At 39.1% G+C, this 27,189-nt stretch overlaps 2 protein-coding genes across 2 annotated transcripts; one reads left to right on the top strand and one right to left on the bottom strand.

The window, feature by feature from the left end:
* Window positions 1-601: 601 nt before the first annotated feature.
* On the bottom strand, window positions 602-7,012 carry LOC140741372 (glucose-6-phosphatase catalytic subunit 1-like). The gene is made up of 5 exons (XM_073071530.1): window positions 6,717-7,012; window positions 5,165-5,274; window positions 4,248-4,353; window positions 3,299-3,414; window positions 602-2,924 (listed from the first exon to the last, which is right to left on the bottom strand). The coding sequence occupies exons 1-5, from the start codon at window positions 6,944-6,946 to the stop codon at window positions 2,413-2,415; spliced, it is 1,074 nt and encodes a 357-aa protein (XP_072927631.1). The 5' UTR covers window positions 6,947-7,012; the 3' UTR covers window positions 602-2,412.
* Window positions 7,013-15,935: 8,923 nt separating this feature from the next.
* Window positions 15,936-24,456, top strand: LOC140741371 (glucose-6-phosphatase catalytic subunit 1-like). The gene is made up of 5 exons (XM_073071529.1): window positions 15,936-16,234; window positions 20,730-20,839; window positions 20,933-21,038; window positions 21,780-21,895; window positions 22,635-24,456. The coding sequence occupies exons 1-5, from the start codon at window positions 16,005-16,007 to the stop codon at window positions 23,144-23,146; spliced, it is 1,074 nt and encodes a 357-aa protein (XP_072927630.1). The 5' UTR covers window positions 15,936-16,004; the 3' UTR covers window positions 23,147-24,456.
* Window positions 24,457-27,189: the final 2,733 nt, after the last annotated feature.

The following is a 27,189-nucleotide window of genomic DNA, read 5'->3' as shown; positions in this document are numbered from 1 at the left end:
TAACTATTACTTGGATTGCACTACCTGTATGTATAATTTATATTTTCATTTATATTTATCATTATTATTGTTATGAGCAGAGAGACAACATCTGCCAGAAGTAAATTCCTTGTATGTGCATAGGTACTTGGCGATTAAAGTCTGATTCTGATTCTGATAAAGTGTGTGGGATAATGTAAGACCTCATGGTTATAATGAACAATGGCTGAGGCATCTTTTTCTGTGCAGTATGACTTTATGTCTGTATAAATCTAGAGCTAGAGGTAATAGGCATAATAACATAGGTGACTTCCAATCTGAATACAAATGTCATTTTGTGATTTTATTAGAATTAAATTATTTCACATATAATTTGAGACTTCTTTTGCAAAGAAAGTGCCCTGCGCCTTTTATACAAGTATAACAAATAGAAGGCAAAGATTGACATAGAACTTGCTTGTTGCAGGTGAAGTTCTGGCTAAAACTTCACTGCCACATAGCCCTCCATTTTTCTTTCATCCCTGTGCCTATCTAAGACTCTCTTAAATGTCTCTATCAATAGAACATAGACCATTACAGCATTACATATTGATGCACCATCAATAACTCTAGGAGACGTGAGGCGAGATATAGGCTTTTATTGGCTGGAAGAAAGAACAAGCAGCAATTGACCACCACACTGCATCCTGGAGACTGAGGCCGGGGCGGTGTCCCCAATCGCCTTTATACAGGGGTCCGTGGGAGGAGCCACAGGAGCAGTCAGCGGGGAGGGGCGTGTCCAGACAGGTATATGTAGTTCACCACACATAGAACTTGCTTGTTGCAAGAACTCTGTACAAATGCAAATAGCATGGATCAACATCCATGCTAGAATAGCGCCCAGACAACCAATCATAGAGTAACCTTGAAAGAGCTGCAATTAGCAGCTTATGTGATCATCGTTGTCTAGGTTCAGTGCCTTTGCTTTGGATGAATGGAATTAAGATACAGGAGAATGCAAAGTGAACATCAAAAGTATTAACATACAACATAAGGAACCTTTATAACAGATAGAAAGCCTGTACTCAATTCACATTTTGCTGACAACCTAAAGAAAGCTCGTATCCAATTCATTGGTTGACGGCTGTATGCACCAAGTACTCAGTTTTTAAAAATTGGTTCACAGTACCATTTTATAGTCTTTAACTGAACTCCAGACCAGCACACTGTTGCACCTTTTCTTATTACTGTGTGTACAAGTCAGGAAGTAATGTCATTTCCAAGATACAGGGCAAACTGAGAGACCTGCTGATCATTAGACAATCAGTAAAAACACCTTAGCTCAGCTTTACAAGTTACTAGTTTAAGAGGGAAGAACATACCTGACTTATGATACAATGCAGAACAGACAAAATTATCTACTGTAGTAAATTAAGCCAGTGAATTATCATGTGAAGAAACTTTAACTACGAAAAATTAAATTTTTAGAAGTTCAAAAGATTCTCTGCTTACTTTTATATTTTTGCATCCTAAAATAAAGAAAACAACACAATGCAGAATAATATTTTGAAACCAGTAAAAAAAAACAAATCCTAAAAAATCTGAAATAGAAGTAGAAAAATCTAGAACATAAACGTTCATCAGCATCTGGAAAGTGAGCTGGTATGAAACACTGATGTGAAATCCTCTCTGTTCTCTCTCTGTTTCATGTTGCCTACTTTCCTGAACATTCAACTCACAGACCTCCGTTGATACCCCTGCTGCCCCTTACCCCATCCCTATCTATAATTTTAGTCTGGTTCTCTTTCTCTCTCTTTTCCCCCCCTCACTATAATCTCTCCCCAGCCTTACCTTTCTTTCTCTTTTATTTCCCATAATTCTCCACCTTCCCCCAGCCCATTTCCCTCCAGCCTATCACTTCCCAGCTCTCTACTTCATCCCTCCCCCCACTTCTCATCACCCCTCGACCATCCCATGTTACTTCACTCCCGATGAAGGGTTTCGGCCCGAAACGTCGTCACTACCTCCTCCCATAGATGCTGTCTGGCCTGCTGAGTTCTGCCAGCATTTTGTGTTTTTTATTTATTTCCAGCATCTGCAGATTCACTCATGTTGCCTTTATCTTTACATTTCCATTTACCTACATTTTTGCTATTTTAACAGTTTCTTGTTCTCTTTCTGTCTGCCTCTTTCTGTCCGTCCTAACTAATAATGTCCCTCACTCTTTCCCTATTTGTCTGCCCTTCTGTTTTCTCCATTTGACACTATTTCCCTCTACTATTTGCATACTCAATCTATCTGTCTTTCTACTTTCTCAAAGTAACGCACCTTCACTTATTCTCTCTTTTGCTTTTCTCTATCCAGATGCTGAAGAGCATTGAGCATAGTTCAAATATTATAAACATCTAACAGTGCAATGAAATCCATAAAATTTTTCCAAGCTTTGCAAAACGCTTATAGTTCCTTCTTCTCCTGTCTGTGTACAACCTGTGACACACAAAACGGGACAAAAGCTGCAGCTGCCAGAGGCACGGCGGCACTTTTGCAGAAGGACAGGAAATAAAACAGAAATTCCCTCTGCGTTGGAGGCTTCACAGAGTCAAACAGGTGCAGGATGATCAACGAGGCCACAACGCAGATGAATCTGAAGCAGAACTGCTGGCCTCTCTTCCCCTTGCAGCTCTTGGTGTAAATGGGCGAGTTCAGAGCCAAACCCAGTCCAAACAAGGCTCCCATGTTCCTGACCAGCCCAGCGAAGGGAGTGGTGTCAATGTGGACCCACTCGGCTTGGGCACACCATCTCTGGGCTTTCTCCACTGACCACAGCAGGTCGACTCCCAGCGCTTTCAACAGCAGGTAGAAACCCAGAGCAAAGGAGAACAGCAAGAGAGTGATCTGCAGATATTTCTTAAGGCTTGCATTGTAGATTGCATTAATCCGGCCAAATGCCTCAGCCACAACCATTCCTGTGTACAAAAATTCTCAATTATTATTTCATCAAAAATATATTACTGATGACAATTGATATGTATTTATTGTACAAATAAGTATCAATCATAAAGCCAAATTTAGTTATATGAAATGTAAATCATAGTTATTTTAGTTTATTCACCCATTTTTAACTATATGGATTGTTTTCCAAACCAAATGGCTTTACTGTGCCAAGCTTCCCTTAATACACTGTAACAAATGACAAAAAGGCCTTGGATTTAAGCAGACTAAAACAACTGTATACACTTTCATCAATTTGATGCTGAAGTTCAAGATATTGCAAGTTAAATTATGGCATCGTTAATGGCATTGCTCGGTTATATTTTCAAATGAAAGAAAGCAGTCCAACCTGAAATAACTCCTGTGAAAACCTGATGTGGGAAATGAGCAGCTAGAAAGACCCTGGATGCGCAAACACAGATCTGGATCATGCAAAATACAGCCCACAGCAGAACATGGAGACACCTGGAAGAATGGAATAATATTCTTGTTGAATTAATCAAATTAGGAACCCATTACAATGAAACATTGAAAGGGAAGAGAAGAAATAGTATATCATCCACAGCCTTCTAATAGCCATTCATCTGCAATTATTTTTATTGATCACCACAGTAAATTAAATTAATTTGATGTTATTGGAGGAACTGTCTGTTGAGACATAACACACAACCCAAGTTGTAATGTTACTTATTTCAATTTTATAATGGCCATAGGAAATTTCTTAATAAAAGCTGATTGGTGTTTACTGATATGAAATGGTAAGATCCAGCATTTTTCATCAATCTAAATGTATTTTCGAAATTTAGCACGGTTACTTCACTGATGTTATCCCAGCATAAAGCCATAATGCTGTCTTTTATAACCATATAACCATATAATAATTACAGCACGGAAACAGGCCATCTCGGCCCTTGCTCAATAACTGAGAAAAAGATCACATGCCCATGACTACATCCCCAAGTCCAGGAAAGCCAGAATAACCATAAAGCAAACTGTAATGTGCACCTGGTGTAAGTAGCATGCAAGAAACTTGGAGACAAAATGGAACAATGAATAGATGATGTCTATATATAAATACTTCAGATGAGAGTCAATGTGATAAATGTGCAAATGTTGATTTTAATCATCTTAAATCTTTGTGCATACACAGCTGTAAGATTAACATATAGTGTGTATGTGCAAGCTCCCGTATAGAACTACATTTTATATGTCAGGATCCATATAAAATGCTGCATAGCCAGTGTAATCACTTCAATATAGATATACTTTTATGTAGATTTAATTTTATGAAGTTTTACCATTTTTGGAAGCCTGTGAGCTTCTTCTGTAATCCAAAGGTCAGGAATGCAGTGATCATCACATACCAGACACCAGCTGAACCCATTGCATGACCAGATGGACTTCCTGTCAAAAACATTATTCAGAGACTCGGTTTTCTGTTGTCTTACATTCAATGTTTCTGAACACTTTTAGCCTATATAAATAACAGTTCACAACCATTTTCCCTTCAGGCTTTGCATTTATTATTTTGAAAACTAATGAAATATATATGATTGGAAAATGAACCCCTGTGACTCAGCACTTTGCAGTAGAAAATAAAAAGTGCAAGTGTCGATAACTTCAATTCTTTTTTAATGTAATTTTGCATAAATTCATCTATGAATTTTTAAGCTGATGTTAATAACATTTGAAGTAATAATTTTAGATGCTGCCAGCTAGATTTTCTTTGGCCCTCATTGTTAAGTGCTTTGCAACTTAATCTAGAATGTACTTATACTGGATGGGAGGGAAGATCATATTCATCTTCAGTGAAGGTAGTTAACATTTAATACATTATGGGCAGTCTCTTTTAGCTCAAAGTAAAAAAAATACTGAAAATAAAATGTTATTTAACTTGCTGATATTGGTATTTGAAAAATGATTCACATCGATTACTGAAGAAGTGGCATTGAACACTGAAAAGAAATTAAATAACAAAAACGAAAGAACATGTTTTCAGCAGTTTAATATATGAATTTCTAGAATCTGGATCAGCGTAATACTTGAATTGTTTCTATCTTGATAAGTTTAGTGCAAGAGTTACATATACTAGAACAGCTTAATGTATAAATTGCCCATTCCTGGACCAGTTTAAAACTTAATTACATCTTCTTGGGCCAGTTTAATACAATATTTGCCTATATTGAGACTAGTTTAATACATGAATCGTCCTTACCTGGACCAGTCTCACAGGTTAAAGGAAATTGTTGCAGCGTTGGAAGAGAGGAGTTAGTGTAAAGCGTAGTCTCGTGCACCCACCAGTAAGGCCTATGTCCAAATAAAAACCTGTAAAAGAAAGAAGAGGGACGCGGTTAACATTTGGGGAATAGCCCATAATTTAGTACTATGGGCATTATTCCAATAAAGAATATTGTGGAAAATATCCTGAAATGTGAGACTTCAGACAATATCCTAATATTTAAATTTGACTTTGTTGGCAATATACCAATATTGTGGCCAAGATCCAATGATTTCTGGGAATAATACTTAATATCGATAATATGGGAAATATTCCAAAAATCTGGATAATTTCTTTAATTAATACTGTTTATTTAACTTTCCTACTAAGAGACTGTACAATTAAATGTGGAGAACATAAATCTGAATTGGTCAATCACTCTGGAAGGGATGATGCCAGAAATTCATTAAAAAGTTTCAAGTTGGATTCCAAACAGTGAGCTGAAGGCCAACAGAGATTTCCTCTTGCCAAGAGTTTTGCTGAAATATTTGCCACTTCACAGTGTGACAATTAGTCGGGGATTGGCGATGGAAAATGTTTGCACTTCTATACCAGCATGTCTGAAGATAGGCCTGATATCATTTAGGAATTACATTGGTCTTGTCTGATTTGAATGCTCGTTTAACATTTTCCCTTAACTAATAACTTGTCTTCTAAACATGTGTAAAAATGATTGTCTAATATAAGACATAAAATATTAATCACTGAATTATTCTCATTTTAGTATTGATAATTCAGTTCTAAATCTTCATAGATTAAAGAAGCAAATATGAATCATTTTCAAATGGTACTGAACCCCCTTGTGTCTTTACATTTTTCTGCATTCACAGGACGTGGAGAGGTATGACAATGCCATCATTTAATATGCATTCCTAAATGCTCTGAAACTGAACTAAGAGCCAAGCACATGGTAGCAGCTAGAATTAGGCTGGATGAAGACGACAGGTTTCCATCCCCGAAGGACATCAGTGAACTAGTCCGATGTTTCACATTCACTTTTGCTAAAACCTGGGCTAATTTCCAGATTTACATAAATACTTGAGTTTGAATTTCTCAGCTATCCTGATGAGATTCAACTTCACACATCTTGATCGCTGGCCAACAACTCTGGCCGCTGGTGGTAGTAGTATAACCACGATATATCCTACCCCTTCTGCAGACTGATGACGTTCACTCCAGCAGTCGCAGAAGTTGTTCGAATCTCAAAAAGATCTCAGATAGCGATCAGAGGGCCAACCATTGGTAAGTGTCTTGGGGTGCAATCCCAAGAACAGGATGTGGAGGAGACCCTAGTAGTCATCTGGTTGTTGAAATTGTCTGCCCACCACCACAGAAAGCCAAAAACAAAATACTGCAGATCTATAATATTATTTTTCTGAATTTAAGTCAAAGAATTTTGTATATCTGTAGTGAATTATAACAAATTCAGTTAATGAGGCTTGAATTAACCTTTTAAAAAGCTCCAAGTGACTTCTCAGAGAATGCTTACCATTTAAAGATGAGGTTGAGCCAGTCTCCGATGACGGCCACCCAGATGAGTTTGATGCCCACTGCCTCGTACAGGTGGAACCAGATGGGGAAGAAAACGTAGAAAGTGTTTCTCAGGTCGGCAGCCACAGAGATGAAAGTGAACCAGCTCTGGGAGTCCCTGTAGTTCACCTGGAGATACTGCACCATCTCCACGCCAGAGCTGTGGAGCAGGTCCATGCCAGCCTCCATTTTTATTGCCTCAGAAGCTACTGCAGCTTTTCTAAAGTGTCAGTTCGGTGACTGATTTTTCTCCCAGGAGCATGGGATTTATAAAGAGGACAAAAATGTTTGTTATCTTGTTATCAATTCTGTTTGCAGCCAATGATCACAAGACTTTGAACAAACCCAGGCAAAACAATGTCAATGGCCTTTTTTGGCAACAGCACCTACGTCACTGCTGTGAGTCGAGCTGAAATTCTAACGCAGGAGTAGGTTCACAAGGCCAGCTCTTGTGAAAATCATGGAAGGTGATCAAATCTAGAATATACAGCAGACATTATTCATAGCCTGCCTATACATGTAATAGGAAATTCACTGACCAAATTGTGTAGCCAGGTGTCTTACATTAGAGGGTCATTCACATGAGTCTCTGGAAATTAGAAGAATGTACTAAGAAATGACTTGTGAATTTCATGTGGCTAACAACCATTAAAATAAAGAAAATTCATGGTTTCTTATGGCTAAAATGCTTTGGTATGAGTTACAATCAAAATGAAATGAAAGGGTTAATATATGAGGAGCGTTTGATGGCTCTGGGCCTGTACTTGCTGGAGTTTAGAAGAATGATGGGGAGAATCTCATTGAAACATATTGAAAGGCCTTGGTGGAGTGGACATGGAGAGGATGCTTCCTATGGTGAAACTGTCTACTACCAGAGGGCACAGCCCTGGAATAGAAGTACATCTCTTTCTAGAAGAACAGAGATGAGGAGGAATTTCTTTGGCCAGAGGGTGGTGAATGTGTGGAACTCATTGCCACAGGCGGCTGTGGAGGCCAGGTCATTGGGTGCAATTAAGGTGGAGATTGATAGGTTCTTGATCAGTTAGCGTGGCAAAGGTTATGGGGAGAAGGCAGGAGAATGGGGTTGAGAGTGATAAAAATCAGCCATGATGGAATGGTGGATCAGACTAGATGGGCTGAATGGCCAATCCTGTTTCTATGGTCTTATGGTATTGTGGTCTAACTGATCAATATCTGCAAGTGGGAGTGTCATGGTTGATTAATTGATTCAGCCTGCTATTGCACCACAAAAATTATTTCTTCCTACCATGACTCTATTTTCTCCACTTATCCAATTGTAACTCATTAACATCTTTAGCATCTCCAATAGCTCCACCACTTTGACAATTTCCAGTTTCCTGATCCCAACTGGGCCCTCTGACTGAGTGGCTGAATGAATTATACCATCAGTGCACAGATATTATAGACAATAGACAATAAACTTTCTGAAGTAATCATCCCTTATTTATCACATTAAAGTCTTTTAAATTTAAAACCTTTTGTTAATGGTTCTATTACCGGTATCTATAACTTGTTGATTGATTCTAGACAAGACTTTTTAGATAAAATAAAGAAAGCTTGGGAGGATGACCTAAATTGTCAGATTTCTGATGATAGATGGAATAAAACAGGTTAATAAATCATCTTTCTGTGCTCGGCATTCTCTTCTACAATTTAAAGTGGTTCATAGAGCTTACATTTCTAAACAGAAGCTCTCCAGTTTTTACCCGAATGTTTCTCCACTTTGTAATAAATGCAACTCTGCTGATGCCTCTTTAATTCATATGTTTTGGTTTTGCCCTACAATTGAAAAGTTTTGGCGGGAAGTATTTCATACCTTCTCTCAACTTTTTAGGGTCCAATTTGACCCCAATCCCCTTACTGCCTTGTTTGGTATTATTGCAGATGAAGATATAACTTTAAGTACTCCTAACCTACAGGTTTTAGTTTTTACCTCTCTTTTAGCAAGAAGAGCAATCTTGCTTAAATGGAAGGAGTCTACCCCTCCTACACATCTTCAATGGCTACGTGATATTATGTCGTATTTAAATTTAGAAAAGATCTGCTGCTCAGTCTTAAATTCGAAACAATCTTTTTATGATATTTGGGGACCTTTCCTAAATTATTTTTCCAATCTATAAAGTTTAACAGTCCACAGACTTTTATGTATATTTTTATCTTCTCTTCTTAAGTGAATATGTTTTTTTTCCTAATTATCCATTGTCATCCATCAGCTTTTTTCTTTGGTAGTTGGTAGGGGGTTGACTTTTTTTATATATAAAAAATTTTTTTTTATGATGTATGACCTATCTTTAAATTTTTGATTACAGAGTGGTATACCTTTATGTGTTACGCTATAACATTTTGATTAATTTTATTACGATATATGAATGTACACAAGTTATGTTGAGATGTATCTATGTGTTGCACTCTGTAAATCTTTTCTTTTCTTCTGAATAAAAATATTGTAAAAAGAAAGTCTTAAAATTTGCTTGTTGCTTGAAAGTCAAAACAACTTGTACACACATTATGAAGTTACAAAAACGCACTGAAGAATTAACTAATTCTTTAGCTCTTTGTCTCTCTCTATGTGAAATGGTGTTGCTCTGTCAATGCACAAGGAAGGTTTTAGTGCACATTGTCTTGGGATGGAGAAAGCGATACTTTTATACATGTCTAAAGAAGATTTTCTCTGTATTGTCAAAGTTCATGGGCACATTGCAGTAACTTTATATCTGAGGTTTCAATATTTTTCCATGCATATTGTGCACACATTCAATGAACGTCCTCCAAATTCATGTATGAAAACCAATGCAATAAATTTCAATGGGTTAAAAAAAGCAAGTTAAAACAGTTTATTTTGTAAGAAATAATCTATTATTGACTAAATTCATTAGTGGCTTACTTTTTTATGCACCACCCATAAATACTGGCCACAAAAAATGGCTGACTTCACCAGTTTGACTTTAGGAACAGCGTCAGTGATCTCAGACTCAGGAATTCTTGTTTTAAAGGGGTTCTTGAAATCATCCAATGACTGGCACTCACTGTGTTTTTTTAACTTTTGTTATCGTTACTACTGTCAGTCAATGATTACTACTGACAGCAATCCCAATCAAAAAAAAAGTCAACGTCCTTTCTATCAACAAGAACTGCGTCATTGCTGTAACTGGGATAGAACCCCTAACGTACATCCTGATTTACAAGGACAGTCCTTATGAAAGCCACCTGAGCTGTTTATGGAAAGAAAACTTGAGTTTGAACAGTGCCGTTTTTAAAATTGAATTTTAATTCAGCAATCAATACATAAAATTGTGTTAAAATGCAACTAATTGTTGTAGTACTGAAATAACACATTGTAATATTCTCCGTTCATTTAGTTCTCATTCGAGAAAGGAAACTCTATGCTTGGTCCACCAATGGCAAACAGCAAGCTGCCTGTTTAGCATTAACACTGATGCCTCTGTGATATCAGTGCTGCACCTACTACATACAGATCATGGGAAGGCACAGAGGCACAGATTTTGACCAAAACGAGGTTATGCAAACGAGATACTTTGCTTTATATCACATATTTGTTTGGCTCTTAAATTGTTTTAGAGAAAAGATACAGAGTGATGGAACACAGGGGCACTGCCATGGAGTCTCAGTAAAGCACAATCCTATCACCTGTAATCTTGATTTCAACAGAAACCTTTCAATAAGTTTGGATTGACTTATGTTCCACGCCAGGTAAGAATTAATAAGTTTTAAATACTTTTTTCATAGACTCTGGACTCAATAAGACGATTTTTATGTGTATCACGTGCCTCTTACGGAAGACTTTGGGCTGGCGTGAATCAGGGTTTGGGCCTAAATATTAAACTAATGTCAGAATTTTTAATTGTGCACTCATTATTAAAAATAAATACATTTATTTCATCAAACACATTGGTAACTTGATTATGCAACCAAACTGGCCATTCAGGAACTAAAAGGAAGGATTTACTGTTCCCTTCCATGCGAAAGCTCCACTTTGATTGATGATTGAGGTTTTCTTTAAGCCTGTCATTTTAAAGAGATTCAAAAGGGATTTCTTGAGTGAAGTTATCCATGCTGGACCAACAGCTCTGAACTCTGAACTGATTTCACAACCTATGGACCCACTTTCAAGGACTCTACAACATAGATTCTCAGTATTTATTTGTTTGTTTGTTTGTTTATTTATATTCGTAGTTTGTCTTCTTTTGCACGTTGGTTGTTTGTCAGTCTTTACTTATGGATAGTTCTTCATTAATTCTATTGTATTTCTTTATTTTCCTGTAAATGCCTGCAAGAAAATGAATCTCAAGGTGGTATATGGTAACACACACATACTTTGATAACAAATTTATTTTGAATTTTGAACTATTTCAAAACTTTGCCATAGGATCTTCCAAGGAATATCATCGAATAACATCTGCATCATAACATGAAGATGCACTTTAGCAAAATACGTTTTAAAATAAGTACACTTGTTACTGTGCAAAAGTCTTAGGTACATATATACTGTATATAACTAGGGTGCCTAAGACTTTTACCAAGTACTGTAGTAATTTTACATATTGCACTGTACTACTGCTGCAAAATAAAACATATTTCATGACATATGAGAGTGATGATAAACCTGATTCTGATGTGGACTGAGAGTGGAAAAGGGATAAGGAAGGGGGAATCATGGTTGGGAAAGGGGGAAGAGAGAACAGAGAGAGTGGAAATCACCAAAGAGACATTCGGGAATGATGAACAAACCAATTGTTTGGAATCAAACAGCCTTGCCTGGTGTCTCCGAGCTGAGTGTATCTACACTCATGCCTCCTCCCATCTGCCACCCCTCCCACAGCATTCCACCCTCGCCATTCCCAACATCCTTTGCTTCTGCCAGATTAACAAACTCAATCTCCAGTCCACGTTGACAAATACAGTCCTATGCAAAAATCTTAGCACACTAGCTATATAGAAACCATAGAAATCCTACAGCACAATACAGGCCCTTCGGCCCACAATGCTGTGCTGAACATGTATTTACTTTAGAAATTACCTAGGGTTACCCATAGACCCCTATTTTACTAAGCTCCATGTACCCATCCAGGAGTCTCTTAAAAGACCCTATCGTATCCGCCTCCACCACCATCACCAGCAGCCCATTCCACGCACTCACCGCTCTCTGTGTAAAAAACTTACCCCTGACATCTCCTCTGTACCTACTTCCAAGCACCTTAAAACTGTGCCCTCTTGTGGAAGCCATTTCAGCCCTGGGGAAAAGCCTCTGACTATCCACACAATCAATGCCTCTCATCATCTTATACACCTCTATCAAGTCACCTCTCATCCTCTGTCGCTCCAAGGAGAAAAGGCCAAGTTCACTCAACCTATGCTCCCCAATCCAGGCAACATCCTTGTAAATCTCCTCTGCACCCTTTCTATGGCTTCCACATCCTTCCTGTAGTGAGGTGACCAGAACTGAGCACAGTACTCCAAGCGGGGTCTGACCAGGGTCCTATATAGCTGTATATACTGTGCCTATGACTTTTGCACAGTACTGTACATCTTGAAGAAGACAGGTACTTTAGTTCCTTCACTTTTCATGTTATTAAAGTCATTTAACATTCTGCTCCCTATTTACATCTAACAGTTTCTTGAACCTCTTGCATAACCCTAATCCTACCTCAGCAATGGAACACTATGGATCACCACTTGCACGGAAATACATTTGTCTGATTGTCCTAGTTTGTTTTTTGCATTAAAGTCTTGTTTTAGCACAGCTTATTTTTCTCTCTTGTATAATTTATATTCTTTATTTTGTCTGTAACTATGTACAGTACAAGATGCAAGTTTTTCATTTTACTTGTACATTTCCCTACTTGTGCACATGACAATCAACTTGACTTGACTTGAGGTGGTCTTTATCCCATTTATGCATCACCCCTTTGCTCCCTGACTTACACCATGTCCCAATAGAATAATGTTTCAACCGTAAAATCCCCACTTAGCCATCTAAAGGGCATTAATCCTCTTAAATGCTCCTTTTATTTCTTCTCAAATATTTAAACTGCTCCAACACTGGCCTCCGTAGCAATCCTTGAATTTAAGTCGTCGACTACTAGTGGTCTTCCCTTTGGATGTCAAGGTAAAAAGCTAAGGACTTCCCACCCAGATTACGTCTCTTCTACGCTTTTCACCTTTAAAACTGAACTCCTTGACAGACTTTTGCCCAGCTGTCCTAATATTTACTAATGTGGCTCAATGCCATTTTTTTGCTGTTTAACTGACCCTTGGAATGCAATTTATTTGTTGATTCAGGAGACTCTTGGATGGCCGCAAGTTCACAATGTACAAGAAGGGATAACCTGTAAAGCACTGGAAGAGTTGTTTCAACTGGTAACAAAGGCATGGATGAGGTTTCAGTGGAGAAGATTGTAATTTCCTTATATTTTCTGCACGTTTCTACAAGATGAATACTGGACCAAGTTACTTAGATTTCCCATATCCCTTCATGCCCTGGCCAGTCCAGAACCGATTAACCTCTGCCTTAAAAATACATAAACATTTGGCTTCCACAGCTGCTTGTGGCAAAGAATTCCACAGATTCACCACTCTCTGGCTAGAGAAATTCCCCCTTGTCTCCGTTCTAAAAGGATGCCCCTCTATTCTGAGGCTGTTTCCTCTGGTCTTACACTCTCCCACCAGAGGAAACATCCTCTCCACATCCACTCTATTGGTACCTTTTACCATTCAATAAGTTTCAATAGGTCACTCCTCATTCTTCTGAATTCTAATGAATACAGGCCCAGAGCCAAACATTCTTCATATGACAAGCTGTTCAATCCTGGAATCATTTTCATAAACCTCCTTTGAACCCTCTCCAGTTTCAGCACATCCTTTCTAAGATAAGGGGGTCCAAAACTCCTCACAATACTCCAAGTGAGGCCTTACCAGTGCTTTATAAGGTTTCAGCATTACATCCTTGCTTTTATGTTCTAGTCCTCTTGAAATGAATACTAACGTTGCATTTGACTTCCTCACCAGAGACTCAAACTGCAAATTAACCTTTAGGGAATCCTGCACAAGGACTCCCTTGTCCCTTTGTGCCTCAGATATTTGTATTTTCTCTCCATTTAGAAAATAGTCATCCCTTTCATTTCTTCTACCACAGTGCATGACCATACACTTCCCAATACTATATTCCATCTGCCATTTCTTTGCCTATTCTCCTAATCTACTTCCTCAAAACTACCTGCCGCTCCATCTATCTTCATATCGTCTGCAAACTTTGCAACAAAGTTTGGAAATAGAGCAATCTTGATGTGTTAGCAACGACTAGTGAATTTGAAAGGAAGTAAATGAAGTTTACAACCAACACTTCATATCCAGTGACAAATGGTCAAAAAGGGAATGAAGCCTTTGGCCATTTAACATCCCTTATATGAGCAAGCTGATTAATGATTTGGAAGATTTCTCAATGACTTGAAAAATAATAAAAGGTTACCACTGTACTGTGGAATCGAAATGAATGTCTGTTATCTATTAATTTCTGTTGTCAATATCTTTGTTCTATATATTACACATTTCAATCACTTATTTCATTAGCTGTTCATCAGGCACAAAATTTGTTATTGTAAAGTTCATGTCACTGGAATCCAGAAATAAGCACGCAAATCTCAACTCAAAACTGCTCCAGTCTCAACATTTGGTTATTTAAATAAATTTATATAGTGTAGAAATGCCAGTGTGATTAATGGCAGCCCTAAAAACCTATCTAATTATTAATGCACTTGGAGGGGAAGAGGAAAACCTTATCAAATTCCCATCCCTGATCAAGATTTCAAATTGGTCTCAGAATAGCTCATATTTGTGTCTTCATGCAGCCTTGTCTCAACTATTCTCTACTCTTCATTAACCAGGGTGTGGGTGTCACTGGTGAGGCAAACATATAACGCCTATATCTAATTGCCCTTAAGAAGGTCATGGTGAAGTGTATTCCTGACTCACTCCAGTCCTCCAGGTGAAATGTATTCCCAGAGACCCGGTGTGGAGGGAGTTTCAGCATTTTGACAAGTAATAACGGAGGAATAGCGTTCTGCTTCAACATCACATCACAACTGTGTGTGGCTTGAGCAGGTGTGGGTATGCTGATGCACTTTCTGTCCTGATTCCTTTTGAGATTAGAGGCCAAAGATTTGGGAGATCTTGTTGAAGGAGCAGGAGTGAATTTGCACGTTGCCGTGCTGGAGACAATGAATATTTTGCCAGCCAAGCAAGCTTCCTTAATACTTGCATTTTCCTCGCAAGTGGAGGGTTTTTGATCACAATCCTTATGCGTGCCTTTTAGTTGATGGGAAGTTTTAGTCAGCTCTGACCCCAAAGAGATCCCTCAGATGCCCTGACTGGTTTGTCATTCTCTGGATGGTCACATCAATACCAGTTCCCCACACCCTGATTAGATCTCAGGCTGGCAGTTTATTCTCACTATGAAATCCTCATAGTAGGCACATAACTAGCTATTAGAGTGTCAGAAATGGTTATACAATATACTGCACCCTTTAGGATGCACACAATGCAAATGTTTAGGTTTTGTTAGGTATTAGCAACAACACTGCAAATAACTCTGAAAACTTAACAAGCATTTTTTTACACCTTGTTTCAAAGAGTCAACAAAAATCATTATGAAATAGTTAGCATTTAACCGTCTAGCTATTAAGAATCTACACATCAACAATATCTTCTCACTGGAGAAACTCCATACATAGTTTTGCACAACCTCCTTGTTACAGATATGGTATAGTACACCGAAGACCAGGTAGTAATATTTATATGGTTAGTGAAAAGCACAGTTATTAAAGGGTTAAAGTTCCTTCAGTTTAAAAAAAAAACACATATTAATTATATTCATTGTTATTTAAAAAAATTAAAACCTTACATTTAAAAATTACATCTCCTAATATTAAATTAATGTCAAGAGCACTTAGTTCCTTTTCTCTTGTTGTTTATTAACTCAATCAATGACTTGGGTGTTTTTCAAGCAAAAAGTATCAAGTATGCTTGCGTCAGCCTGACCTGCTCTTGCTTTGTCCGTTGATTCTGTGCGTCTAGCCCTTGAGTCCAAAGATCACTGTTTGCGTATTATGCTGCTCTCTGCTTCTCTATATAACAGTCCCACACAGCACAGCAGAGGAAAGATTATCTTGGACAGAGTGCAAGAGAAACAGTGTTCCCAAGGCTGCAGAGAATGGAGGCTGGCATGGACCTGCTCCACAGCTCTGGCGTGGAGATGGTGCAGTATCTCCAGGTGAACTACAGGGACTCCCAGAGCTGGTTCACTTTCATCTCTGTGGCTGCCGACCTGAGAAACACTTTCTACGTTTTCTTCCCCATCTGGTTCCACCTGTACGAGGCAGTGGGCATCAAACTCATCTGGGTGGCCGTCATCGGAGACTGGCTCAACCTCATCTTTAAATGGTAAGTTAATTTAAGTGGTAAAAAAAAATCTGCTCGTAAAAATTTAGGGTGGTAAACTTGATATCCACCAAATGCAAGTGCTGTTTCTGTGTGTGCAAGATTAACCCAGGCTTGGTGAGTATAATGCACCAATCAGTTGGTGCATTGAACAGAGCATCCTGTCAGTAATACTCATGCTTGGATAATTCAGCTGGGGTGTCCATATTGTATATGGCTAGCCCCAGTTAACCTGTGATATCTAAAGGTAGTTCAATGCTAGCCAGATTTCAGTGATCGCCTCGAGAAGGAATACAAACATCATTCTGCACAGCTAGTTGAATTGTTCACTTAGAACATGGGATAGTTATGACATTCTGCTCTGGGCCATCTCCCTTCCTTCCTCCACCACAGTTTATCCCTCAGCTCATTCTGCCAGCCATTCGACCCCCTGTACCTAATAAAGTGGCCACTGAGTGCATGTTCATGGTCTCCTGCTGCTGTGGCCCACCCTCGATGTGTTGTGTGTTCAGGGATGCTCTTCTGCAGACTGTGGTTGTAACATTTCATTATTTGAGTTATTGTCACCCTCCTGTCAGCTTGAACCAGTCTGGCCATTCTCCTCTGACCTCTCTCATTAACAAGGCGTTTTCGCCCACAGAACTGCCATTCACTGGATTTTTTTTTTGTTTTTTGCACTATTCTCTGTAAACTCTACAGATTGATATGTGTGAAAATACCAGGAGGCCAGCAGTTTCTGAGATACTCAAACCACCGTCTAGCACCACAAATCATTCCATGGTCAAAATCACTTAGGTCACATTTCTTCCCCTTTATGATATCTGATCTGAACCTCTTGACCACATCTGCATGGTTTTATGCATTAAGCAGAATTAGGCCACTCAGACCATCAAGTCTGCTCCATCATGGCTGATGGAACACTATTCCCTTACCTTTTCCCTGTAATCTTTGATGCCCTGACTAATCGTGAATCTATCAACATCTGTTTTAAATCTATTCAATGACTTGGCCCCCACAGCCACCTGTGGCAATGAATTCCAAAGATTCACCACTCCCTAATTGAAGAAATTCCTCCTCATCTCTGTTCTAAATGGATGTGCCTCTATTCTGAGGCTGTGCCCTCTGGTCCTAGACTCACCCACTGTAGGAAATATCCTCTCCACATCCAATCTATCTAGGCCTTCAAACATTTGATAGGTTTCAATGAGATCCTCCCTCTTTCTTCTAAACTCCAGCAAGTACAGGTCCAGAACTATCAAACACTCCTCACATATTAACCCGTTCATTCCTGGAATCATTCTCATGAACTTCCTCTGGACCCTCTCCAATGCCAGCACACCTTTTCTTAGATGAGCAGCCCAAACCTGCTCAGAATACTCCAAGTGGGTCTGATCAATACCTTACAGAGCCTCAACTGCCACATGATTGGCTGATTAGATATTTGTATTAATGAGCAGTTGTACAAATGTACCTAATAAAGTGGCCACTGAGTGTATGTTGAACAGGGAATAATATGGCGCAGGTTGAGCAGATGCTTGGGCAGAAATTGACGTCAGTAAAAACCCCTGCAAAGAAGTCACATAGACTTCTGAAAACAGACCCAAATCTAGAAAACTCCAGCAAGAAACCAACATGCAAGTGTCTTTAACTAGCACTATTATTGGGACAGGTGATGGGGGAGGGGAGAATGTCCTTTTTGCTTTTAAGTGTGTGATCAGTTATGGATCAGATGGCATTGATGGGGAGCTGACCTTCAAAGAGGCAGTGTCAATATCATGGCATTGTGACCCCTGTCTTTTGTGTATTTCCTCTAGGTAGTTCATACCACAAACACTGACATTCTCACCAGTATGGCAACTGTCATGACTCTTGCTGCAAGTCTGTGTGTGGTCAGCAGAAATTGCCATTTTGGATGTCTAGGACCTGTTATGTTGCTCAAAACACGGCCATTAATGAGTCCAATTTTACCAGTTAAATCCTTCTGAGATCCCAAACATTGTAAGAACACTGATTCTGCTGTGTTTACAAGCCAAGGACAAAAAAAATCTTCAAAGGCACTTAAATCCCAGAGATTCTAACAATTCTGAGATTGTAGAGCCTGTGAACATTTTTCACAGTAAATAAAACATTTTGGAGTAACACACACAAAATGCTGGAGGAACTCAGCAGGTCAGACAACATCTATGGAAAGGAATAAAGGGTCGATGTTTTGGGCTATGACCCTTCATCTTTACGTAGATGCCGCCTGACCTGCTGAGTTCCTCCAGCATTTTGTGTGTGCAACTCTAAAATGTTTTGCTTACTGTGAAAAATGTTCACAGGCTTAACAAATAGAGACCCTTGGAAGCAGGTCTCTCCTGCTATCGGAATGAGTCCAAGAGCAGTTGGCCAATTGTTACCTGTTTCTTCAGATTCTCCTCTCCCCTCCTCTCTCGAATGTGCTTATTCTCTCTGAACTGCTTCTCTCCTGTGAGCTAACACATCCAAGAGTGTTTACACCTGTGGTTTCAAAGATGCACTCAGGTTGATTCCCCCATTACTTATCTTAAGGTATCTCAAGAGGCTCAACGCCAGTCATGAGAGCAAAGTGCTCTTGACGGGTACCTCATCCCTCAAGTTAACCCCTTATTCCTTGTGTCACCATTTCATTGAATTTGTCTGCAAAATGTGTGGCTGATCTTCACCTAGATTACTCTGAGTTCACCTCTCAGATGTGTGACCTCAACCTGGAAGACGGCTGCCACTCAATTTAAATCAACATCCTCCAGATGAAGATAACTACAGCAACGAAAAAGTGACAGTTGTCAACTTTAAACTGAACTGGAATTTTGCAGATTGTAGAAACTGCCTTGCTTTCACCATCCCGAGATACCATTCAACATGACCATTACCTCACTATTTTTGCTCTCTATTCACACTACTTACAGTATTTAAATTTTCATATATATTTATTGTAATTTATAGCTTTTTATGTACTGCACTATACTGTGCTGCAGAACAAATTTCACAATGTACTCTATGTCAGTGATGATAAACATGATTATGATTCTGATTCAATTAGGCATTAATAGTTGTATTTACATTACCAAAAGACCAGTCCTGTGAAAATAAAAAAAAATTGCAGATCCTGGAAATCTAATACAACAACAGAAAATGCTGGAAACATTTAGTAAGGCAGGCTGCATCTATGAGAAACAGAGATCTCTTTTATTTTCCACAGATGTGCCTGACCTGCTGCATAAAACCAACCCTGCCTCCAAAGTTAAGAAAGTCCTAATATTCCTATGATTTACTGCTAGATCAAAAGCTAACACTGGCATTAGGTTGGATTAACACTATAGCATTGATGTGAAGTGTTACCTTGCTGTTACAGTCTGGAAGTGATCCATCAGGTTTCTGATACAAGTTGTGTACCCCCTTATCTGAAATTCCAAAATCTGAAAACCTTCAAAATCTGAAATTTTTTGGGCGCTCACATGATGTCACAAATGGAAAGTTCCACAAGCGCTGGGAATGTTCCCAGGCGATGTGCAGGTCTCTGCACACCATAGACGGTTTTGAGAAGTGACCTCACATTATGTAATGAGTAGAAATTAATGAAAAATAGAAAAACCAATGCATAAAGCAAAAACTGAAAATCTCAATTGTGTTGAAAGAGTGGATTAGACACCGTTTATCAGTATGCTGATCATGAAACAAGCAAAGATCTAACACGACGAACTGAAAATTTAAAGTAATTGTGAATACTCAGCAGGCTGCGTGCATTAATTTAAGAAAAGGCACGGCATTAATTTTTTAAATATTTGTGGTGATAGAGCATCTGCTGATCATGAAGCAGCGGAGAAGTTCATTGATGAGTTTGCCAAGATCATTGCTGATAAAAATCTAACACGATGAACAGCTGCATCAGTACACATGTGTGATGAACAAGTGTAAGGCAAAGACAGCACAGAAATTCAGAGTTGGAAATAATGGTGATCTCAAACTATCTCATTATATATTCCAAAATCTGAAGAAGTCCAAATTCCAAAACACTTCCGGCCCCGAACATTTCAGATAAGGGGTATTGAACCTGTACAATATTTTTGTATGTTTTATTTGTCTAATTGGTAACCTTTTATAAATTGTGTGCAAGGCATGGATGCATTTTGCAGCAAAATATTTTTGCTAGATGAATTGGCAGGGATCAATGATTAACAAGACAAAGGTAACATTCCAAGATAACCTCACTATAATCAGAACTTAGTAAACAGAAGGTTCTTGGCATCTAAATTTAATAATAGATCCAATTACTAAGGTCAGCTTGTTGGTCAATGTCCTTTTAAAAAAACTTTTCTTATCACTGTTTCCAAGATTCCCTAATCTAAATGCTTAGCAAATATTTGATGACATTATGTTCTAACATGTTTTTCATTAGTTTATAAATATTTTGGTTAAAATCCTGAATTACCTGAAATCCATATATCCTTCCCAACATATTTTTTCTTTTCCTGTGCAGGATATTATTTGGTCAGAGACCTTACTGGTGGGTTCATGAAACTTCATACTATGGCAATTTATCTGTTCCTGTGTTGGAGCAATACACAATTACCTGTGAAACAGGGCCAGGTACTGACATAATAAAAACTGAGAATTTTAAGAAGCCAGTGATTAGATTTTCTCCTGCATTCCCAATAACGTGAAACTGATTGAACATTTCAGGAAGTCCCTCTGGCCACACCATGGGTTCAGCAGGAGTTTGCTATGTGATGGTGACAGCGATAGTGACCAGCACCTTTTGGAAAAACCAACATTCTATCAGAAACTGGTGAGTCTAGGAAATACTGATGCTTTCTAATGCTGATAAACTTGAGGCCAGCCAAACTTGGTCTTTTGGTATAAAGAAAGCTGGGAACAATTGTACTGGAGGAACGAAACCTCAGAGCCCAAAAGTAATGAGATATTAAAGGCATATTAAAAGGTGTGGATAAATTCAACATTCATTATATCGTTGGCAACAGCAAATGCTGCAGAAAGAATGAATGGGAATAAGCAGTTAGTTATTTTACCCAGGACTTGATGTATTTATATTTATCAATGCAAGAGACAGAGAGCATTGTTAAGTCCCACAAAAATCAGCAAAATAATTAGCAGAGAAAATAAATTATATTTTAAAGACAGAAAGAGAAGGAAAACTACTTTTGAAAGTGATAATAATGTCCTCTTCTAACTTCCCTTGTTGGATCTAATATTCAGCTAGCAGTTTCAGCCTCTGGAAAAGGCCAGGTGAATCGCAGTCTCCCCATACATTCCCGTTCACCTTAAACAAAACAAAAGTAAGAAAGTCACAAATCTTCTTAAAATTGCAGAGGACAAGTCACTGAGTATAGTCAAGGCTGAAATGGATACATTTCGGTCTACAGGGGAGGCAAGAGCTATGGAGGTGGGGAATGGAGAATGGAGGTGAGGCTAAAATCAGGACAGACATGATCATATTGAATGATGGAGCAGACTGAAGGGTTTCAGTGGCATTTTGTTTATGTTCTTATCCCTGCCGTTATTGTTTCAGGTGCCTCCGTGCTTTTCTGTGGGGAGCTTTCTGGGTGGTTCAGCTCTGTGTCTGTGCATCCAGAGTCTTTGTAGCTGCACATTTCCCCCATCAAGTCTTCATGGGAGTCATCTCAGGTCGGTAGAACATTCAGTAAACCTTCCTCCATCGCAGACAATAGATAGGCAATCCAATTTATGCTTCCCTTCTTCACAATTCCTGTTTACCAAAAATACCTGTTCAACTAGCAGAGAAACAACGTGTACTCGGAATTCTAATGAGAACAGTCCAAATCAGAATTTCCAACCTTATATCTACAAAGTACAGTTGTTTAACTATTGCCTTCACAACTAAAGCACATTTGTACTTTGATAAATTATTTTTGCTACCATTCTAATTAAATTAGTAATTGAAATTACTCCACTTTCTACAATTAAGAAATTAAATGTAGTATATTATTACACCTACATGGTACTCCAAACGATTCACGCAATCAGTAAACCAGTGTTACTTGGAAGCTGTTCTTGAATCACAGACAACAAATAATGTGCAGGAAAAGCTCAATGAATTGAGCTACCACTATGGAATTATTGACATTTCGCATCAAGACCCTGGATCAGGGCCCTGTGAAGGATTTTGATCTGAAACATCGAGGGTTCCTTTCCTCTCGTAGATTGTTGTTTTAGATACCAGTGTCTGCAATCTCTGTGTCTCCCTTGAATCACGAACAAAGGAGTTAACCTTGCATACCGTCAGTCATTGTTAATCACCAGATCAGTTTCTATGGAAATATTTTAATGTTCAATAATAAAATTTCATGTTTGCTTTTTAGTCTTTGCAATGTCAGTGCTAACATTTGTCCTATTTTGTGTTCAGGAGTGGCTGTGGCTGAGGCGTTTGGCCGGATTAATGCAATCTACAATGCAAGCCTTAAGAAATATCTGCAGATCACTCTCTTGCTGTTCTCCTTTGCTCTGGGTTTCTACCTGCTGTTGAAAGCGCTGGGAGTCGACCTGCTGTGGTCAGTGGAGAAAGCCCAGAGATGGTGTGCCCAAGCTGAGTGGGTCCGCATTGACACCACTCCCTTCGCTGGGCTGGTCAGGAACATGGGAGCCTTGTTTGGACTGGGATTGGCTCTGAACTCGCCCATTTACACCGAGAGCTGCAAGGGGAAGAGAAGCCAGCAGTTCTGCTTCAGGATAAGTTGCATTGTGGCCTCGTTGATTGTCCTGCACCTGTTTGACTCGGTGAAGCCTCCTGCACAGAAGGAACTTCTGTTTTACTTCCTATCCTTCTGCAAAAGTGCTGCCGTGCCTCTGGCGGCTGTGGCAATCATCCCATTTTCAGTATCGCAGGTCATGAACCAACAAGAGAAAAAGGTGCTCTAAGTGTCTGCAACTTAAATATTTGCCCATTAATACAAAAACCACTTGCCAAATCAAATCACTTTGACTTTGGCTAGTTTGAGACAGAATCTAAACTCAACTTGGAAAAGGTGCAAAGGCAGCAAGCTTGAATTGAAAAGAGTGGTCTTGTTAAACATGTAATTTAACCAGATGATCCAGAAAAAATTTATGTGCCAGACGTGTTCTGAGAATGAATTTACTGCATAGATTGACATTTGCATTTTTAATTGCAATCTGTTTTAGTAATCTGGTTCTTCTGTTAACTTACACATTGTCTGAATCATGCTATTACCCTGCACATCACTGTGTGGTAAGAATGAAAGAGAAAAGGGATATGTTTTGGATGCCATTGTTTTGCATTCCCTGGGCTACTGGTCAATTAGGCTATCTACTTCAAGGGAATATTGAAGCCTTCTGATAACCCAATGGGAACCTGTGGGCATAGTGTGTTACAGACTATCTTTTCTTCTCTATTGAGCCAATTACTTTTGTCTGGGTTACTTGGGACAGGGCTCCAGCTTGTTATTATTATGTGTAGGCATATGTGAACAAGTGAATAGCATGAGTCAGTCTGTGGTGGAACATCCTGCCAATACTTAATCAACATGCTTACATGTGAAGAGAAGGCCAATCAGAGGCATGTGATTCTTTGGGGGGCTGAGGAAAAAATGATGTTGCTTTTTAGTTTGGCATGGTGGGGGGGTGGGTGATAGATAAATGGAACTTTGCTCAATACTGTGTAAGGTTGGAGAAGAGCTGCTGTTCTATAGGGACCCACTTCTTCAGAACAATTTCTGTAAAGTAAGGACTTGAAAATGTACATACCTTCAATGCACTGTGAATGCAATGGGATAAAGCAATTTTTTTCTGACTGGATGGATGGTAATTTATTGTATCTTAGTGTTTTCTATCACAGAGATAGAGAAATCTGTTAGGTGCTTCAGAAGGACAATTAGCAAAATACTGCAGATGCTGGAAGTCTGGAATGGAAAGTCAGTAGGGCAGGGGACACGAGATTCTGCAGACGTTGGCAATCCAGAGAAACACACACAAAATGTTGGAGGAACTCAGCAAGCCAGACAGCATCTATAGAAATGAATAAACAGTCGACATTTCAGGCTGACTCCCTTCTTTAGGACCATCTGTGGAGACAGAAATAGAGTTAGTGTTTCAGGCTGATAAACTTTCATCACAGCTGGATGAAAAATGTCACCATTTTGATCTTTTCCATTATGTGCTTCTTTGAATAATTTGTATGATAGTTTTTATTGTAATAAATATTTTGAACAGAACGATGCTGATTTATTTTAATATATTTTTTATTTTTCCATATTCTTGATTTATTAAATTCTTGGCACCATATAAAACCCCAGCTCCAAGTAGAACAGTTCCCAGGCCTCTGTCACTCCTATCTCCCAGCAAAATGCAGGAGATCAATGAGAGCTGATTAGTAAAACTATTTTCCATGGAATGGACTTGATATTCCCAAGCTCCCAAATGAATGTTCTGGATGGGTCCAACAACAATTTTCATGGGTGTACAGCTTCATACTTCACAGGCTCCCTTGGTTATGATGATACAACCATGCAGCAGAAAAAAGGTCCTTTAGCCATGCTGACCCTGACCCTCAATCACCAATTTACACCAGGCCTACACTAATCTCATTTCATTCTCCCTATGTTCCCATTAAAAGTTGCCCCTAGTTTAACCTCTGACCTACACACTGCATGCAATTTCCAGCAGCCAATTAGCACTCACTTCAAATGCACCGCAAAAGTGGTGAGTTACAGCAGTTTCATGAGGATGTTTATCAGTTCATCAGAGGGTGGTGTGAGAGTGCGGGTGGCTCAGAGAATGGATTGCCAAGGAAGGTAAATTCCTAGAATATACAAAGAGCCTTTTGAGAGCTGGGGCTCAGAGAATAGTAACAACAGACGCAGTGGGTGGACAGTTGATGTTCTTGTCGTCTATTTAAGGCCTTGGGGGGAAATCGCTGGGTTGAGGATTGGGCAAGTTGGACAGTTAAAGGGAGGAGGAGAGTCGGTTGAAGGTCTTCATTGCCTTTGGGGATTAAGGGATGAGGCTGAATCTTAGGGGCTCTCTTGATATCTTGTGACCACGTGGTACAATAATGGATGATGTAAAAGGAGTATTTTGGGATGTATCATCTTTGAAAATCGATAGATCACTAGACCCAGATGAAATATGGTCTCTTCTTTTTTGTGCTGTTTTGATTTATATTGATTTATACTCTTTATGGATTTGTGATGTAGTGTTTATGATTCCATGGACACTTGGAATACTCTGTTTGGTTTTGGTTGTCTTATTATAAGAAGGATGTGGAAGCTTTAGAGAGGGTGCTAAGAAGATTTATCAAGATGCTGTTTGGATTAGACAGAGTGTCTTATGAGGATAGATTGATCGAGCTAGAGCTTTTCTCTTTGAAGGGGAATGAGAGGTGACTTGATAGAGGTGTACAAGATGACAAAAGGCAAGGATCGCGTGGACAGCCAGAGACTTTTTTCCCAGGGCAGAAATGACTAATGTAAGGGGATATAATTTTAAGGTGATTGAAGGAAAATATAGTGGAGGCTGTCAGAGGTAAGTCTTTTACACAGAGAGTGGTGGGTGCATGGGATGGTGGTAGAGGAAGATACATTAGGGGTATTTAAGGAACTCTTAGATAGGCACATGGATGATAGAAAATTGGAGGGCTATGTAGGAGGGAAGGGTTAGACTGATCTTAGGTTAAAAGGTCAGCACATCATGAACTAAAGGGCCTGTAGTACGCTGTAATGTTCTCTGTTCTACTATTACATAGAGGCATAAAGGCATATTGATTAGAAAATCTTCTGATGGTCACATCAAGCAGCAGTTGGTACACAGTGACCTCTAGGCTATATCCTATGTACTTGACATAACATGATGAGAAAACAAAGATGAACAATTCAGAACCATTTCACAAAGAAAACCTATTGCCTACAATGACAACTTCCATTAACATTGCCTATTGAACAATAAAAGAAAGAAAGTACTCACTTCTAAGGAGAATTGAGCTACAGCTCTGCAACATCTTTCTAGTACTGATGAATTGGCCTATTGTGCGTGCTCTTCATTCCTGAACCACTCTATCACTGATTGTGTATCGAAACGTCAGGGCCTATGTCCGAGAGCGAGGAACGAGCCAAGGTTTGGCTGATTTAAGCGCCGGGCCTCATCAAAAAGGTCAGGGTGTCGGGGCCAGAGGTGAGGGGTGGACTGGTGTTCAGCTCACTTCACGACAAGGTTTACTGAACTAAGGCTGTGGCCTGCAAGCAACAGGCTCATATAAAGTTATCATACAGGGTAGGAGTATTTGGGTAATATATCAGCATTGATATAGCTAACCAACAGCAAGCAGAGGTTCAGGATGCATTTTATATTGGCAATCTATAGTTAATGGGTGCAATGGATTTCAGTGGTCAGACTTAACTATTTATAATCTCTATCAATGACACGCATGGTCAGGTTTGCTGATGATACAAAGGTAGGTGGTTTGGCAAGTTGTAAGGAGATGTGAGAATATAAAAAAAGTAAATCGCTACTTAAGTGAAACTACAAAATTAATCCAGTTCATAATTGAAGCAGGGCTGGTGTCATTAGGAATGTTAATGAACATTGGCCCTTATTGCAGGTTGTATTCAGAGTAAAATTAGTGCGGATGAGACCACATCTAGATATTGCATATAATTTTGGTCTCCATGCTTTAAGTAAGGTATACTTGCACTGCAGACAATACTTAAAAGCTTTATTAAATTGATTACTAGCCTGAAGGGGATTATGAAATATAGAAATATAGAAAACTTACAGCACAATACAGGCCCTTTGGCCCACAAAGCTGTGCTGAACATGTCCCTACCTTAGAACTACCTAGGCTTTACCCTCTATTTTTCTAAATTCCAGGTATCCATCCAGGAGATCTTAAAAGACCCTATCATTTCTGATCCACCGCTGCCACCAGCAGCCCATTCCACGCACTCACCACT

The sequence above is a fragment of the Hemitrygon akajei genome, chromosome 18, assembly GCF_048418815.1.
Source record: "Hemitrygon akajei chromosome 18, sHemAka1.3, whole genome shotgun sequence".
NCBI classification, from domain to species: Eukaryota; Metazoa; Chordata; class Chondrichthyes; order Myliobatiformes; family Dasyatidae; genus Hemitrygon; species Hemitrygon akajei.
This window is presented reverse-complemented; position numbering and strand designations above follow the sequence as displayed.